Raw genomic sequence first — 18377 nt, forward strand, 5'->3', positions numbered from 1 at the left:
ACAAATATCCACCGGAGTTACACTGACCTGGTAGTAAGTAATAAAAGGCCACCGTACGGCATCCAAAAATGAAAAATAAAATGTATAGTCGGCTATAAAATGCTCCGACCATACAAATTAGGGAACAAAACAAACAAAACTAACAGGCTTATTGATTACAAAATAATTTACAAAAAATACAAACTCAAATGACATGAACCAACAACAACCACTGTACCCGGTAATATATATATACATGTTCCTGGCTTTGGAATGGACATTGGTACATACACAATGTGGTGGCCATAAACTCAACCCTCCCCAATGAACCCAACCTAGGACAACACACCGCAAGGAAAAAAGTATCGGTTGCAATTGGCTTCACTAAAACTGTTGATACGTCGAACAATAATCACTTACACAAAAACAATAGAAACAAAGCATCGAAATCTATTTCAAAACTAGTGAAAATATAGACGGACTAGTGGACATAGACAGACTGGTAAACATGTGAACAGACGGGTGAATATGTAGAGAGACTGGTAAACATGTGAACAGACGGGTGAATATGTACAAAGACTTCTCGACATATAGACATACATGCAGTTGAGAATGTAGAAAGACTAGGGGACACAAAGAAAGACAGATTAGTTGAAACATAGACAGACTGATAAACCTGTAGACAGGACTTGTGTTAATGAAAAACAGCTAAAAATTTGTATCTTTAAACCTATTTCTAACACAGACTGTTCGGTTTAATTTTCAGACGTCACGGTACATATATACGGCGATATCTATAATATAGGGGGAAAGATTGGCATGGGGGAAAAGTGACTATATGTATACGTATTGTCAAATTTCCGCGGGGGAAGAATGGCAATGATCCAAAATTTCCACGGGGGAAATATTGGCTCATGCCAGTCTTTCCCCCGGGGGAAAACTGGCATGGGGGAAGAATGGCTATATAACACCGGCTGTCATACAAACGTTGCAATTTTTTTCCGGTTCGTTGTATTCGCAAATTTCCCTTTTTTTAAATGAGTATAAGAAAGTCGTAAAAAGTACTTAATACCTTATTTATTCTACGTATTACGTAGGTTGATCCCTCCGTAAAATATCCAGTATGCCTTCGGAATATACAAATATTAAGTATTGTCAAGAATTTCAATAACGACCGGGAAACAGACTATGTATTACGTAGGTTGGTCCCCTCCGTTAAACATTCAGTATGCCTTCAGAATATACAAATATTAAGTATTGTCAAGAATTTCAATAACGACCGGGAAACAGACTATGAATTACGTAGGTTGGTCCCCTCCGTAAACATTCAGTATGCCTTCAGAATATACAAATATTAGTATTGTCAAGAATTTCAATAACGGCCGGGAAACAGACTATGTATTACGCTGCCTAAATTCATTACATTTTGGCAAACTTTACTGGACGTTTGTTTCGCGGATTCATGACGTCAGTGAAGAAATAGTTGACAGACAATATCATTAGATGAACATGCCGATAAAAATCTATGACAGATAATAATACACTGTTGTTAACATTTCTCGGTATTGGAACTTGCATTGTTGGGATGTCCTTAATGAAGAAATTGTTCCGTCGAAACAGAATGAAACATTCACATCTGAACGAAAGTCTGAACGAAAGTGTGACAACTGCAACTTTGAAGGAAGTATCGACTGACGGTTTACTCGATTCTGAAACAGACCAATCAGAGATAAATGCAGAGAAAGGAAGCGATGTGAACCAATCAGAGAAAAATGCAGAGAAAGGAAGCGATGTGATTAAATCAACGTCTTCGTCATCATCAAACTCTGATGCGTCCATAAATCAAAATGTTAGGAAAACTAGAAAAAAGTTGAACTCTACTCTCAGGAAATACAAGTAAGAAAAATAAATACACTATCGTACAACAAAGATTGTAGGCCCTTTTTTTTTTAACTTTAAAGGTGCCAATATAAACCTATGATAAACTTGCCTTAACCCTAAACCCTACCCTGACCCATACATAACACTAACATTTGCCCTTTGACCTTGGCAGTGCCAGCTTAAATAGCAATGGTAAATGCCACAATCCTAACCCTTTTGTTATCCATACTTTCCCCTTACACTCAGTCTTGCTCTAAATCTATCAGCTTACTCAACCCTGGAGCAAAACAATTACCATAAATGAACCATCAACTTAAGAACATGGACCCCTATAGCTGCAAAGCCGTAACTCTAATAGTACTTATTATATTTTCAGACCAGTCAGTAAAGCAATATAAAAAGAACCTAAGAGATACGGTTCAGCAGCTATAATGGAACCGAAAGTAAGATGATGCCACACTTTTGGAGCAAGAAATTATCTCGAATAGCTTTTCAAATCGGAATGAAAGTGAAAGGATATAGTATGGCTTTATAATTTTTAGTAAACAAAGGCCTTTCGTAAATAGTTTATTTTTAGTATTAGTTTAGACCCTTAAATTCACGGAAAACTATTTTCATATAACAAGTTACTGCTAAAACATATCTTTTTGTTTTATTTTAGAAAAACAGAAAAGAAATTACGACGAAAAAAGATTGAAATAGTACAAATGGAAAGTGAAATAGAAAACCTCATGCAGGCTGTGAAGAGCAATGAAGTCAGTATGGAATCTCTCCATGAAGAATTTAACAGCAAAAAGTTGGAAATGTTAGCCATTACGTCATTCAGTAAGTGATTTCCCCAAATATCCATTGGCTTTTTTTCTATTATGTATATTTACTATCGTCTAATTGTTTAGTCACAAAACGGATATTTTGTGTTTAATTCAAAACGATCTGAACGAAGTAAATGTTGCTTATATACAAGCTGAAGCATGGACATAGGATCTGGTTGAGAGTGGTATTGCTTATTGGGAAAATTATATGCGGTTACTGTAACGAATAATCTAAAACTGTCTAGATGTATGTGGAGAACTTTGGTCTTTTGTGGATAGTTGTCTCATTGGCAATCATACCACATCTTCTTTTTTATATAAAAGATTCGGTGTGTAGTGTATTTGAATTATTTTGTTCTTTAATAGTATTAGATAAATCTTAAATAATATGATTATTTTCCTTAATTACAATTATAACTTTTAATTGTTTTCTCATTGATTATTGCAGTAACACCTGAATCAGAAAGTGATATTAGGAAGAAAGAAGTTATTTGTTATAAGCGGTACTCCAATATCAAGACGGTAGTAGACGCCAAAAATGTACTGACAATGATCAGACAAAGACAGAAAGCATTAAAAACTTTGGAGATCCTCACTTTTAAAAAATACTGGTCCATCGCACATAAAACAGACAAGCCAGAAAACACTGCAGTCATTCGGAGTGGGCTCGAAAACTGGTTTCGTCATTTTAGACACAATACATTTGCTAGTGATTCAAGTCAAGAGAGCCGAAATAATACCCAGGAAGATGAAAAAGAAGAGACACATCCCGCCATTTTTCCAAACCCTTCGTCTGTACCTTTACTCGAATCAACGATATGAATAGATAAAAACACTCCTCTCAAATAAACTTAGTTATACACTTCATACTATTTTTTTTTCGATACTAGTTGGCGCGATAATGATTAATCATCTTCATTAGAAAAACTATGACCATCTCAAAGACATCAGTTTTCAATTAGGTAACAATAAACTTTTCCTTTCCTGATTTTTTTTATATTTAGAATATGTAAATAAATTCTAAACAGTTTTTTGTTAAGAGACTCAGTGCATGATAGACATGATAGAATATAAAATGTATCATCACAATTATAACTACCGGTACAGTCAAATGTTTACGAAAAATCAGTGACATTCTGGTATTTTTGTCCTTCCTGAAAAGAACCGCATATTCATTTCCGAAATCCTCCTGTCTCAGTTGTCATTGTTGAGCAATAGATCACATTTCAATTGTTAGTGAATGTGACGGATCTATCGAATCTCATTTATCATACTTACGGCGGGTGGCACATGTTGAGCATGATCCACTAATCCCTTTTGGAATACCTAGGATCATCATTGATTTTAGTTTGTGTTCGTGTTGCTGAGTTTTTAGTTTTCTATGTTGGGGTGTTGAATACTTTTTTTTTGCCAAGGGTTTGTCAGTTTATTCTCGAATTGAGTTTAAATATCACTTTGGCATCTGATTAGATGATTAGATTAGATTGAGTTATTACGATGTTATATAAAAAAAAAAGTATTGTGGTAGCATGTTTGCTTCGAGTGCCAGAGGTCGCGGGTTCGCGGGAACACCTACCGGGTTAACCGAAGACTTTAAAAATGGTATTTGCTGCTTCTCGACTAAGCACGTGGCATTTAGGAGTAAAAACAGACTGGTAGGGTCGGTGTCGAAATAAAGTGTCTGGGTAAGGTGACATGTCTTCCTTGTGAACGTTAATAGTCTGGGTCAGCGTTTTAGTCTAGTACAAAGCGAGGTTAACATTCATATTACATTCTAATGGGCTTTCTGAACATGGAAGAAAATTGAGGACACGGGACTCGTTGTAATGCTACACAACAATATAGGTAAATGCATAACACATTCCGTTTTAAAAGTACCATTATTAGTCAATAGAAATGAAACTTTGTAAAACATTTAAGTGCCAATTCTTTGTAAGAATCAGGCAATTTAGGTAAAAATTAAAACATGATTAGAAAAAAACCACTAAGTTTATCATGCTATTTAATACTAACCATCATCCTGAGTTAAAAAGTATTAGTCTTTCGGTTGTGTGTGTCTGGTAATATCAAATAACTTGGTTAGAAAATTGGTTAGAATGGTAGCAAATTACAGAGTTATCTCCCCTTATTCGTTAATTTCTTGTGCATTTCAACCAGAGACATATATACACATATGTGACTTTCAAAACAATCATCATTTCTAACAGTATTCTGACCTCGAGTTGTTTCTCTTTTGTTTCTTTTTTGATTCACTATGTCTCTGTTTCAACCAAATTGTATCTTCTTTTACCAGGATAGAAAATGGAAATGAGTGTTATTTATGTGCATAACTACATATTATGAACTGAAATCAATGTCAAATTGGGTGGGTTTTTTTTATCATGTTTTCACCACTGCCTGATTCTTAGGTAGACTGGCACTTAATTTGATATCAGTAATGTAAGCATGTACATGATATCATAATGAGACAAACATATTGGTGCATTACATGCACAGCAACTATTGGTTGATGTAACTAGGAGAGTGGTTTTATAACGATTTAGTCTACTTATTTAGCGACAGTGTTATTCTCTTGTAAGAACTAGTCAGAAAGGAATCGTCAGTGTAAAAGTCAATACCGATTACTGTTATGAAATAAACATTAATAGTATACAAAGGATAATAATTCTGATCCCGTCATCGGAAATATTTTCATTTAAATGTTCATTTTAAAGAATGGTATTCATAAATATCAATTATTCGCGGTCAATTTGAGAAACATATGGTCTGCTATAGCTGTGTCAATATTTGCTTTTTGAATATGAACTGTATTGTACGATAACGCTCTTACAGTATAAGTAACACAATGTCGGGGCTATTATATATGATCATGGAATAGACAATTAGTGGGTAAGCTGACAATTTTTTTCTTTTTTATTCCTGTTTACGTCAGAAAATATCAACAGCAACGTATAATGAAAGGATTTTAAAAAATAATAATGGATAAAAGATTTTAATAGCATAAATTCTAAGTGTTTCTGTATAATAGAAAATAGTATTCTACTATCCCAGGAGAATATGCTATAAGGTGTCCATATTATCACTGTCATTTAGGGTTACTCTATTATATCTGGGACTATTATAATAGTTCCAGATTTTATATTTGTAAATATATACTTCGTCTCAATTTTAGCCAAACAACGATAGAAACGGCAAGTTTTTGTTCTTTTTTTCTGCGGGATTCGAATCCCTTCATCTGAGATACCTATATGGCCTGCACTATATCCAGCGCTTAAACCGCCCTCAGGACTTCCAACTAGGCTATAAAATATAGCTTTCTTAAGTTGACGATTACAATTAAATTAAAAATTTGATGTGAAGGCATGTAATTAAAATTTTCATCCTTTACGACAGAAAAAACATCTGATCTGTAAATACTCGACTAACGAAAGCATTATTTTATAGCCTAGTTGGTTTAGTTGCCTAGGATGCTGAACACAGTACAGGCATTGTTGCAACGATGTCTAAAATGTAGAGATTCGAATGCCGATGATGGAAGAACAACAATTATATAAGTTATCCTCTTATGGGTATTGTCATTTAGTGCTTATCTTCCGTACGTATATGATCTGGCTTATCAATTGTTATGGAACCTGACAATTTATACTTTTCTATCATATGATCAAGTTATGTCAAAGAGTCCATCCTTAACGGGTACTGCCATCAAGTGTTTCTCTAACATATGGTTATACTCCAGCTTGTCCTCTATTTTGGTCACTCTCATCTTTATCTTTAAAGATCTAGGGTTTCATCTATGATGTGCACTTTTATTTAATGATACTCTATATGTGTATGCTACAAAGTGTCGGTTGTTATGTGCACTGTCATGTAGTGCTACTTTAAGATATGTATATGCTCTAAGGTTTCATTTGTTATGTGCACTGTAATTTTGTACAGGTTTGAGTTTAATATCGTAGCAGCTCATTGGCGGATCCAAAGGGGGGGTCCGGGGGTTGGACCCCTCCCTTTTTTTTTTGGCCGATCAATGCATTTGAATGGGGACATAAAGTTGGAACCCCCCCCCCCCCTTTAAAATGGCTGGATCCTCCCCAGCAGCTACGTATCAATATCTATGTAGCAGCTAGTCTATAGCTACACGTTCAATAGTCAAAATCTACGTAGCACTAAGTAGCAGCTACGATATTGAACGCGGCCCAGGTATATAATATATGGTGGTATCTATCATTTCCATTGTCTTTTAAAGCTACTTTACATATGATGATATGTTTATGCTATAAGGTGATGAACAATGTCCTTTATTTCTACATGCTTTGCTTTGAGTCTCTATTATATGCACTGTCATTTGGTGCTACTCTAACACATGCTAATGCTCTTAAATGTCATCTTTAATGTGCACTAAAATTTAGTGCTACCCGTGGCTCGATCATGTCATGATATCTTTTATGTGCACTGTCATTTAGTGCTACTCTTACATATGGTTATCATCGAGGGATTTCTCTATGTTGTGCACCGGCATATACTCGAAAAAATACTTATATGCTCTAGAGTGTCATCTATTATAGGTACTTTTATTATAGGGCTACAGTCTACTCAAGCATTTGTATATGCTCGTGTTTCATCTTTTATGTGCTTTGACATTTAGTACAACTCTTACATGTATGTATGCTATAGAGTGTCATTTATAATTGGCACCGTCATTTAGTGCTAGTTAATCATATCAATATGCTGTATGTGTCATTTATTACGTGCTTTATCTTTTACATAATTATGATTATGCTTTCCGGAGTTTCATCTACTATGATCACTGTCATTTAGTGCTACTCTAATATATATTTATGCTCGAATGTGTCATCTATTAATTATTTAGTGCTTCTCTAACACATTTGTATGCTCTATGGTGTCATCTTTTATTTACACTGTCATTTGGTGCTACTCTCACATATTTGGTTTAGTGTCTCTATTTTTGCACTGTCATTTATGATCATTTAGTGCTACACATTCTTTTCGTCGAGGGTGTCCACACTATGTGTTTTGTCTTTAAGTGCTACTCTAGCATATATATATATGCCAGAGGATGCTCTCTATCGTGGGCACTTTTTACACAATCGAGGGTGTTCTCTTTTATGAGTTCTTTATAGTCGCTTACACCTTTGTTGTGTGGTGTCTGTGGATAGCTGTCTCAATGACAATCATGCAAAATCTCTCCTTTGATATTTCACATGCGTGTCTGCAAAACATGCAACTTTGTAAACCTTGTTTTTAGATCAATGATATATGAGTATATTGCAGTAATAATATCTTCTTCCCATTAGTAATTCAAAAGAATAAGTTTAGTATGTGAAACATTATGATTTAAAAATATAGAGATTTGAATTATGATATAGTTAAAATTTAAAGGGATATTATCTAATCTAAAAACATTTTGAATAGATAGTACTTCAAACCATCTATATATATCTTATTTTGGCATCCAATTCGTTTACACAAATTTGAGTGAAAATTAAAGGAAAAGAAAATGGCCCAAAACCGACACAATCGAGAAAAAAATGTCTGAAACTCCTATAAAATTTGAAAGCAAAATTATGGCCAATTTCGATTAAAAACGTTTAAACGGTTCAAATATTTATCGTTCAGCAAATGTTTTATTTGTGCAAGTTAGTTCTAGAAAACAACAACACCACGAACACTATTTGGTTTCAGAATAGTTATTTTTACAAGATATTCTTTAAAAAAAAAAATTGGTCGAGTAGGTGTTATGAAACTTTCACAATATTTTATGCCTAAATACTACAAAATGTTTACCAATTGGAAACGGTACGAGCTGCCATAAATGGTTGTTAGATTTCCAATATGCAAGAATGTTCGTCCAAGGTAAGTCTTGTAACCGGGTAAATGTCATAGGTCAAGAACTTTGTCAGTGGTTGTATTAAGTGATATTAACATCTACTTTTCTTCTTACTGTCCTTGTACGCCATTGTCTTTTAAGTTTGGTTTTTAAGATAATTTGTTGTTGATGACTGATCTTTAATTATTTCTGTTGAAGTTATTCACATCTTTTATAGACTCATTTAGACGGCTTCGCATATTGTATACACATCGGTCAGTTTGAAGACTAGAACTATTTTTGTATTTGTTGTTGTGTTCTTCTCTCATTGCGGTTGTTTAACCAACACATAAACAACTAATACATAAGCAAATAAGACCCTTGCATTCATGAGAAGAATTCTAAAAAATATACTCAGTAACATTTAATGACAGAGCATACCAAGTCCTTATATCAGGCCCATTCTAGAATACCGCTGCACCATGTTGCACTGCCTGGGACCCTTACACAACAGCGACCATTAACTCCATAGAAAAAGTTCCAAGACGCATATTAAAATAATATACTGAAGGTGTCACAAACATGCTAACACTCTTTACAAGCTATCATTACACGAAAGAAGAGTTCCATAGAATCACCAATAACAAAATTATCATACTTTGTACTGGCGTACTAATAATTAAAAGCAAAGCAAACGCAAGGTCTAACTACGAACACACATGCCGATAAATTTGATGCAGCAAAGACAGTTTTTAATTTTCTTTTCTACTAAACTATTAAAGACTGGAACAAATTACCTGAACCAATATCCTATAATGGTGTTTTGTTTATCTTTGTAATGTAGCATGTTTTGCTTGTCTGACCCTGTGACTCTCAACAGAAGAACTATAGTTCTGTGAGATCTGGGTCTGGATCTTTTCTTGTTCGGGAAGACTACCCGTGGTCAATGTCTATGATGGTATAAGGCATTGCTGTCGCTGAAGAAAAGACACGCTGGAATCGACTGACACCTATTAAGGAGAAGTTCGATTTTTTTTATTAATAAGGAAAAAGAATAAACAATACAAGATAAAAAACAATCAGAACGATAAAACAAATTGAAGAACCATTATACAATTGGATTGATATTTTCAATTAATTTCTAAATATTAAAACACCAAAATTCTTTCCAAAAATAACTTTAAATTAATGTATACTAGTATATCAAGTATATTTTTTATCATAGTATTAATTTAACTTTTACAAGTTTTACAAGTCCTTAACTTACCTATTAAGAAGAGGTTCGCATTTTGGCAATCAACAAATGGAAGTTTTTGACGACCTTGACTGGCTATACAGCCCTTGAACGGTCGAAATTAGCTATCCAGCTTTTGTTGCATTCCAGCTCTTGATCAAGCTTATATAGCAGTACGCGCTGATGCTATGACAAGGTAACTTGTTTTAGTTATTATAGCCAAACTATCGAATTGTCCAAAAGTATGTCCAATTGTTAAGTTGTTTAAGAACATATGTTTCTATGTCCAAAGTTATATAATAAATGTTGACCTGCTTGTGATGTTAATTTGATTCTTATCCTCATCAAAGATTTGTTCAAGAAATAATTGATCATTCATTTGCATATTAATCATGTAATGATAAAGATTATGTCGCAGATGATTATTTAATTAGAATTGACAATAACCTACTATAATTTATAGTTTTGATATTGATTCCACTTATAGTGAAATAATAGTTTCCAACCTAGTTTGTGTTACAGTTTTATCAAATATTTCGTCGCAATAGACGCTTTCCTTCTGATAAACTTGTCAATGATAAAGCTATGAAAAGTCAAGAGTGCTTCAAGAAACTCGTCAGAGAATTTCTCCTTAAAACTTACAAATATAAAAAAGGAAGATGTGGTATGATTTCCAATGAGACAACTCTCCACAAGATACCATATGACACAGAAATTAACAACTATAGGTCACCGTATAGCCTTCAACAATGAGCAAGGCCAATACCGCATAGTCACCTATAAAAGGGTCCGATATGACAATTCAAACGAGAAAACTAACGGCCTAATGTTAGCGGAACAAATGAACGAAAAACAAATATGTAACTCAAAAACAAACGACAACCACTGAATTACAGGCTCATGACTTAGGACAGGTACGTACATACAGAATAAGGCGGGGTTTAACATGTAAGCGGAATTCGAACCCTCTCCCTAACCTGGGACAGTGGTATAACAGTACAACATAGGAACGAACTATAAAAATCAGTTGCAAAGGATGACCTCTTCATATGGACAAAAATACAAGTGGACGTGGCAGGGTACTTGTATATCCTAATAACAAATAGACACTTGGTACAGATCTAAGAGTACTTGCAGTTAACTGACAGCTAGTTCAAAGTCTCTATTCACTAATAAAAATATAATGCATCTAGGACTAAATCATCAATCCGTACACATCCAACATCCAATGGATTTCGTGTAAAGACGTCATAAACAGTCAGGGGAAAACACTATATTAAATGACGTTATTACGGGCTTTGATGGTCCTTTTTATTCTGTTAATAGTTTTGATTTTTCTTCTCTTTACACTATCTTATTAAACAAAAGTTTTTCTATTTAATTAAATGGTCGTTTGGTAAAGCTGAATGTAGATATATTTGCTGCAACTCGTTTAAAGCCTTCTTCTCTAATGAGAAAGGTAAATATGCTAGATATACTTACTGGAGGTGTGATATGATTGAAGCTGTTAATTTTCTCCTTGATAATATTTACGTACGTTTCGGCAACTAAGTTTATCGACAGGTTGTAGGTATCCCCAAGGACACTAATTGTGCTTCTTTAATAGCAGACTTGTTTTTGTACTGTTACGAATCCCAGTTTATGACTAAACTCAGTAAAGACCCGTCGAAATTGCATTTAATTGATAAATTCAACAACACTAAACAGTTATCTTGATGATATTTTTTCGTTAAATAATCAAGAATTTTCTCAATATACTGCTGAAATTTACCCCAAGGAACTTACTTTAAATAAATCAAATGTATTCGGTAATAACTGTCCTTTCCTGGATTTAGATATTTCGGTTTTAAACGGGGAACTACACACTAAAATTTACGACAAAAGAGACGATTTTTCGTTCCCTATTGTTAATTTTCCATTTTTAGATGGTGATGTTCCTTTGGCACCATCTTACGGTGTTTATATTTCACAACTTGTTCGCTATGCCCGTGTCTGTTGTGACGTTTTTTATTTTAACGAACGCAACCTATGTTTTACTGTTAAATTATTAAACCAGGGATATCGTTACCATAAATTACTTAAAACATTTACTAAATTTTTCCAAAGATATAAAGATTTGGTTTTGAAGTTTGATTGTACCTGTAGAAAACTTATTTCAAACGGGATAGCACATCCTCATTTTTACGGAAATGTTGTTAACCGTGCCCGGAAACTTAGAAATGATCCATATAAACTTGTTGCTCCTTTAAATAAACTTATTCTAAAAGGTTACCTATTCAACACTGTAATAAGATCATTGAATATTGTTTTTATTGGTATAAATATTGATTTTGTTATCAGTAGATTAAAAGCTAACTAAATATTACTAGTATGTTATATACATATACATTTTCATGGATCTACAATCTGTCGATACCTGTAACTTGGCATTGCACAAGGTCATGTTTTTCTCTGGCTGTTTTTGACGTCTTTACACTAAATCCATTGTATGTTGGATGTGTACGGATTGAGTGTTTAGTCTTAGAGGCATGATTTTTTTTATTAATTGTTAGTGGCTTTGAACTAGCTGTCAGATAACTGCGAGTACTCTCAGATCTATTCATTGTGTCTTTTTGTGTCGGGATGTATAAGTACCCGGCCACGTCCACGTCCACTTGTATTGTTTGTCTATCTGATGAGTTAAGCCTTTTTCAACTGATTTTTATAGTTCGTTCTTATGTTGTACTGTTATACCACTGTCCCAGGTTAGGGGAGGGTTGGGATCCCGCTAACATGTTAAACCCCGCCACATTATTTATGTATATGCCTGTCCCAAGTCAGGAGCATGTAATTCAGTGGTTGTCGTTTGTTTATGTGTTACATATTTGTTTTTCGTTCATTTTTTTTTACATAAATAGGGCCGTTAGTTTTCTCGTTTGAATTGTTTGACATTGTCTTATCGGGGCCTTTTATAGCTGACTATGCGGTATGGGCTTTGCTCATTGTTGAAGTCCGTACGATGACCTATAGTTGTTAATGTTTGTGTCATTTTGCTCTTTTGTGGATAGTTGTCTCATTGGCAATTATACCACATCTTCCTTTTTATATTATTAATTTACAGTGTTGAATTGGTAATTTACCCTTTTAGAAAAAGTTTATTTGAAGGATCGATCGACAAAGTAACCAGGGTCGTTTCTAAATTTTCGGGCACGGTTAACAACATTGCCGTAAATATAAGGATGTGATTTCTTTTTCTACAGGTACAACTAAGCTTCAAAGCCAAATCTTTATATTTTTGGAAAATAATGGCAAAGGTTTATAGTAATTTACGGTAACGATATCCCTGGCTTAATAATTTACAAGTAATACATAGATTACGTTTGTTAAAATCGAAAACGTCACAACAGACACGGGCATAGCCAACGAGTTATGAAACATAAACACCGTAAGATGGTGCCAAGGGAACATCACCATAAAAAAACGGAAAATTATCAATAGGGAACGAAAAAATCGTCCATTTTGTCGTAAATTTTAGTGTGGAGTACCTACATGCTTAATCTGTATATTGTTTTAATCTTATACCAAGGAATAAAAAATAAAAAAATGTAACTTACATATATACAAAATTGAAAAATTATTATGAAATATAGAAACATAGATTTCTATTTATTTTAATACTACTGTTAAACCAAGCATACGCCATAAAGTAACCATCAATCAGTTGATGTTTTCTGTGTATATAAAGAAGATGAAGACATCCTTTTACTCACCCCGCACCCGGACTGGCCCCTTAAAAATATGTATACTTATATTTTTATTACTCTTACATAATAAACATTCTCGATATCGGTGGTGTCCTCTAATCCTAAAAGAAACCTGGATCCGCCATTAATATTTTTTTCATTAAATTTCTGTTAAACGGATACACCTTAAAAACAAAAATGTTATTTTCAATATTTCAGTCATGCAAGGTCAACTTATGGTCGACCTTCAAATTTTAAATCTACAGATATTAATGATTGATAAGTTTTAATCGGATCAAATTATTATTGATAAACAAAAAGATTGACTACTGTTATTGTAAAAGGCAAAATTCAATATTGGTCTGTAACCGGAACTATACAATGACATCATAGATAATCATGGTACCTATTAAACTTATTTATCCAGATAAATGCTTCTCCCGAAATCGATACCAATAAAAGTTTAAATATTAATTAGTACATAACATCCCTTAAATCGTTGGAAATTAACGACGAAAAAAGAAGGTAGGTTTATTTTTGTTTAATCAAAGAGTAATAATTTACGATGTTTTTCTTAAAAATGAACATTCCTTTAGCCTTGAAAGTTTTTTTTTAATTGGAGTGAAAGTAGTGCATAATGAAAGATCATTGCAAACGGTATTTTTTCCTACTAATTGGTGAAGAACACATATGTTGAACTCGATGAAACGAGCCATAAGATGATACCGTCTTTGACCATAGCTAGGTATTTTGTTATGCATTGGTATTGATCTGACCTGCCCGTTACATGTTGATGTGAGAATTGTATTTAAATATTTGATTAGAGGTTGCATACATTGATTGAATCTTGACGATGTATATGAAATTTACCATGCTGGCAAAATTTTCTTGATATTAAGTATAGGGACTCTACTTAAAAGGTACATTTTGCCTACTGCGTCAGGTAAGCTGTTTTGTCTAATTTGTCTTTTTTTCTAATTATAAACATATTTAGCAAATTTCAACAAGAATATTTGCATTTGCGGCAGCATAGACCCAAACAAAAATTTCACAGAATTGAACAAAGGATTTTTTGCTAAATCTCGCATTCAATGACTTATTACTTTATATTATTCCAGAATTTCCAAAAAGGATGTTAGAATTTAAAGGTTGGCTTTAAAACTATTATTATATTATAATAACGAAAATATGAAATGGCAAGTTTAAAGAAGAGAACTGTTTGATACAGATTTAGGAAATATGTGTTTCTGGATTAATACTCATCAAGTACTCTCTAAACCAAAACTAAAGGTTTATAGATATGTTACAAAGAAGACAATGTTCGATTTTTCAGGATTTTTTTTAAAGAAATATAACTTTTCAGAAAGGTATAATTTTCCCTAGCAATTTTGATAATTTTTATTGTTTTTGAGCACGTGTGCATTTGGTCAGGTACTCTACATATAGGACAAAATATGCACCTGTATTTTGATACAGTACTATTTGCTATTAAATCTTTAAAGAGAATTTTTTTCTTCTAAATTTGATAATAAGATTAACAAAATCGTACTGTAAATAAGTATTATAAACAAACAAACAAGTGATTAGTAAAGAATCCGTTTTATACTTTCAAGGGCATGTCGAATCACATGTAAGAGTGAAATCTGGAGTTTTAAGAGTAACTACAACAATGTTTGTACTTAGAGGGATATTCGTGTACTAAGTATCTAAGAATTGTCGGTTTTGTGATGAATTACACTGGAGTTACATTCTTCGTGATATATATACCCCACCGGTATTTGGTAAAACCTTTCGCAATATTGTTTGGTACTCAATGCTCTACAACTTCATACTTTGAAAATTTTGACTTTTTTAACTTTTCAATTTCAGAGTCACTGATGACTCTTTTGTAGGGTAAACGAGTGCAATGTTTCAATCTGAACTTGAAAGTTAACCACATACCAATACATATATTGGTAAACTTTGAGGCAGAATATTTTATAAGTTATAAATAATATGAGGCCAAATGAATGGGAGAACACCCCAGAAATGAGAACCCGTATAAATTTTGTTTCTATAGACCAATTGTTCTGGGGTGATCCGTAAATAAAACATACAGTTATACTTATTGTCGTTCGTGATGGGGCTCATGTGTGATCCTGGTTTCTCGTTTTATATATACCGTTCGATACGAGTCTTTTTTAACTATTCCACACCAGTCATTTCGGGTCCCTGTATAGCTTGCTGTTCGTGTTAAAGACCGTACTTAGACATATAATTGTTAACTTTTTATGCATTGTGGCTGACTTGGATGAAGAGTTTTCCCATTACCACATCTCCTCATTTATAATAGTTCATGCATTTTCCCAAACTGATCTGATGCTCGTTAAGCTATGTTTTTTTTATAAAACAAGTATGCCAGTAGGAAATTAAAACTCACACTGCTTAGTATTATCTGTAGGATCTCATCGTCTCTGCCCCCTTTTTTTTGTTGTAGATTTTTTCATTTATCTACGTCAGAAATTTATTTAAAGTATTGAAAATATCCTGTCGTCGATAACTTTCTATAATTTGCATAAATATGTCCCGTTTAGATGTTTGTATATTATTGTATTTAAGAAATCTGCTTTCTATAAAGAAAAGTTAAAATTAAAAATTGATTTTTCATACTGTATAAATTATTTAAATACAAGCATAGTAATTAGAGATGTTCTCGAAATGAATAATACACAGATGAAAAAATAAAATTTGATATGCGTCCAATTTCTACAAATGTCCCGTAATTCAATCAGTTTAAAATCCTGATTATCGTTCAACTTAAGTAATAATTATATGAGCAAATATTTCTTTTGCGACATCATTGTCATATCTGAAGCTAAACACGAAAACGTTGTTAAACAGACTGTGAAAAGAAGACCCGTTGGTTGTCAGCTATATAAAATTTGGACGAAACGAAGATCGATAAGAGTATTTATTCTTTAACTTTATAGGAAGCTTCAAGTAGTTTAAGTTCAGAATCGAACTTCTAGAGAGGTTCGGATTAGAAAAAAAATCAATGTTTTGTTTCTAGAAATACATCAGAAATTGATTGTTTTGGAATCTAATTGCACCTTAGAACACGTGTTCAAAATATAAAAATATATTCTTGACAAAACCGTACACATCACGTTTAAATTTTTTTTTTTACAAAGACAGTTTAATTTCAGTCTGAAGAAGTCACATGCTCATTGAAAACGGAAAGAAATATACCTTAATTGATGTTTTTCAGATAACGTCAAACTAAAAACAACATGGTTGATATGGAAGACGAAGACCAAGAAAAACTATTTCATCTGATTCAAAATGGAAACATAAGGAAACTTACAAACTTTTTCAGTGAAGATACGAACATAAATATTGACTTTGAAGATGCCTCAGGGAAGACACTTCTTATGTGCGCCGTGTGCTATGACGGAAAGGACGACATCAGAACACATATGGTGAGAACGTTGTTACGTCACGGTTGTGAAGTCAATAGACAAGACATGTATGGTCGCACAGCGCTGATGTATTCATGTATGGACACAGGAAGTGAGGACGTTACTAGACTGCTTACAAAGAAAGGAAATTGTGATCCTAATATTCAAGATAATAATCTCAATACTGCACTTATGCACGCAGTCCTTGCTTCAAATCACGCAGCTGTGTATATTCTTGTTACGTCGTCTGCAACGCGGTCAAACATTAATCTGGATGTACAGAACGACCAGGGACTTACTGCTTTAGAACTCGCAATCAAATTAAAAATGGGAGAATGTTGCAAAGTTCTTGTACAAAACGGATGTGTAGATATGAAAAATACAAAGGATTTAAAAGGACTCAGAATTCTGTTGGGCAAAGAGATTGACTATAATGGAAGAGAACACAGTTTTGTGCGCAATGAATTTCAGACGCTGTCTTTGCCGAGGTCTTTTGGAAGATCTTCGACTTCTTCGACGTTATCCTCATCTTCATCACCTCGAAGATGTTCCAACCCAACTCCCGATTTTGTGCGACAAACCGGAATTAATTCTTTCGCAGAAGATACGCATCGAAGCGCAAGATCGGATCACACCAGTATTAATCGGACGCACCAAACATACGACATTAGCTGGGTAGGTAGTCCTAGAAAATTACGACGCGCTTTAACTCCTCTTTTCAAAGACAATGCACGCATAGAGGAAGATGAAGAAGACCAAGATATATTCAGATTTCGCACGAGACTACCCAGTATCCCGAGTGGGAAAAGACTTTGTACGGTCCATGCTGCATCTGATTTAACTACACAATGATACAGGAACGCTCATGGTTGATTTTTTTTATTAACAATAAAATACAGAAATGATTATAATATATGGTACGAACTACACAATAATAATGAATAAAATTAGAGATAAAGTTTTTAGTATATCGAATGGCCCCTGTCCATAGAAAGATATTGTAATTCACCAGGGTTTTGCATTGAAATGATTTCTATATATGGTCAGTGTCAATAAATAAAGGCAACAGTAGTATATCGCTGTTCAGTATTCATAAATCGAAAGAGAAAAAAACATATCCTGGTTACAAACTAAAACTAAGGGAAACGTACCAAATATAAGAGAACTACGACACAACAGAAACGCACAACACCAAAATGTAACACACACAGAAACGACTAAAAGTTTGCTTAATTGATCAAATAATAGGATACTTTATTATGCTTATATAGGTATATAATGATAATTTTAACAGAATTCCAACTTTTGGAAATAAATACGAACATGCTAATAGTTCAGTCTAGATGTATATATCATTATTCTCAAATCAAAAAATTGTCTCAGTTAGTTCATTCAATATAATAGCCTGTTTTTATATTATCAAAATCTAGATAGAATTGCCATGAATCTTTCACTTTAATTTTTTCCTAAACTTTTTCTTTTTTTCTT

At 33.4% G+C, this 18377-nt stretch overlaps 2 protein-coding genes across 5 annotated transcripts; both read left to right on the plus strand.

Annotated features, from left to right (window-relative positions):
- Window positions 1-1426: 1426 nt before the first annotated feature.
- Window positions 1427-3539, plus strand: LOC134709741 (uncharacterized). Its single transcript, XM_063569888.1, has 3 exons — window positions 1427-1875; window positions 2522-2685; window positions 3121-3539. Exons 1-3 carry the CDS (start codon window positions 1505-1507, stop codon window positions 3492-3494), a joined length of 909 nt encoding a protein of 302 aa, XP_063425958.1. The 5' UTR covers window positions 1427-1504; the 3' UTR covers window positions 3495-3539.
- A 1866-nt stretch (window positions 3540-5405) lies between these two features.
- Window positions 5406-17862, plus strand: LOC134712483 (ankyrin repeat domain-containing protein 34C-like). Of its 4 annotated transcripts, none has more exons than XM_063574064.1 (2): window positions 5406-5561; window positions 16700-17861. In XM_063574064.1, exon 2 carries the CDS (start codon window positions 16722-16724, stop codon window positions 17739-17741), a length of 1020 nt encoding a protein of 339 aa, XP_063430134.1. In that variant the 5' UTR covers window positions 5406-5561; window positions 16700-16721; the 3' UTR covers window positions 17742-17861. The 4 variants fall into 4 exon arrangements, with proteins under 4 accessions (XP_063430134.1, XP_063430133.1, XP_063430135.1 ...); XM_063574063.1 differs by lacking the exon at window positions 5406-5561 and adding an exon at window positions 13842-13977 and having other exon boundaries at window positions 16700-17860; XM_063574065.1 differs by lacking the exon at window positions 5406-5561 and adding an exon at window positions 14183-14395.
- The last annotated feature ends 515 nt before the right edge of the window (window positions 17863-18377 follow it).

Source organism: Mytilus trossulus, chromosome 3 (assembly GCF_036588685.1).
Source record: "Mytilus trossulus isolate FHL-02 chromosome 3, PNRI_Mtr1.1.1.hap1, whole genome shotgun sequence".
In the NCBI taxonomy this organism is placed as follows: domain Eukaryota; kingdom Metazoa; phylum Mollusca; class Bivalvia; order Mytilida; family Mytilidae; genus Mytilus; species Mytilus trossulus.

Excerpts from the sequence above, each read along its gene's own strand:
- LOC134709741 (XM_063569888.1), top strand. The coding sequence starts at position 1,505 with ATGACAGATAATAATACACTGTTGTTAACATTTCTCGGTATTGGAACT. Across the intron at positions 1,876-2,521 it reads TCTACTCTCAGGAAATACAA|AAAAACAGAAAAGAAATTAC; the intron begins GTAAGAAAAATA and ends GTTTTATTTTAG. Across the intron at positions 2,686-3,120 it reads GTTAGCCATTACGTCATTCA|TAACACCTGAATCAGAAAGT; the intron begins GTAAGTGATTTC and ends TGATTATTGCAG.
- LOC134712483 (XM_063574064.1), top strand. The coding sequence starts at position 16,722 with ATGGTTGATATGGAAGACGAAGACCAAGAAAAACTATTTCATCTGATT.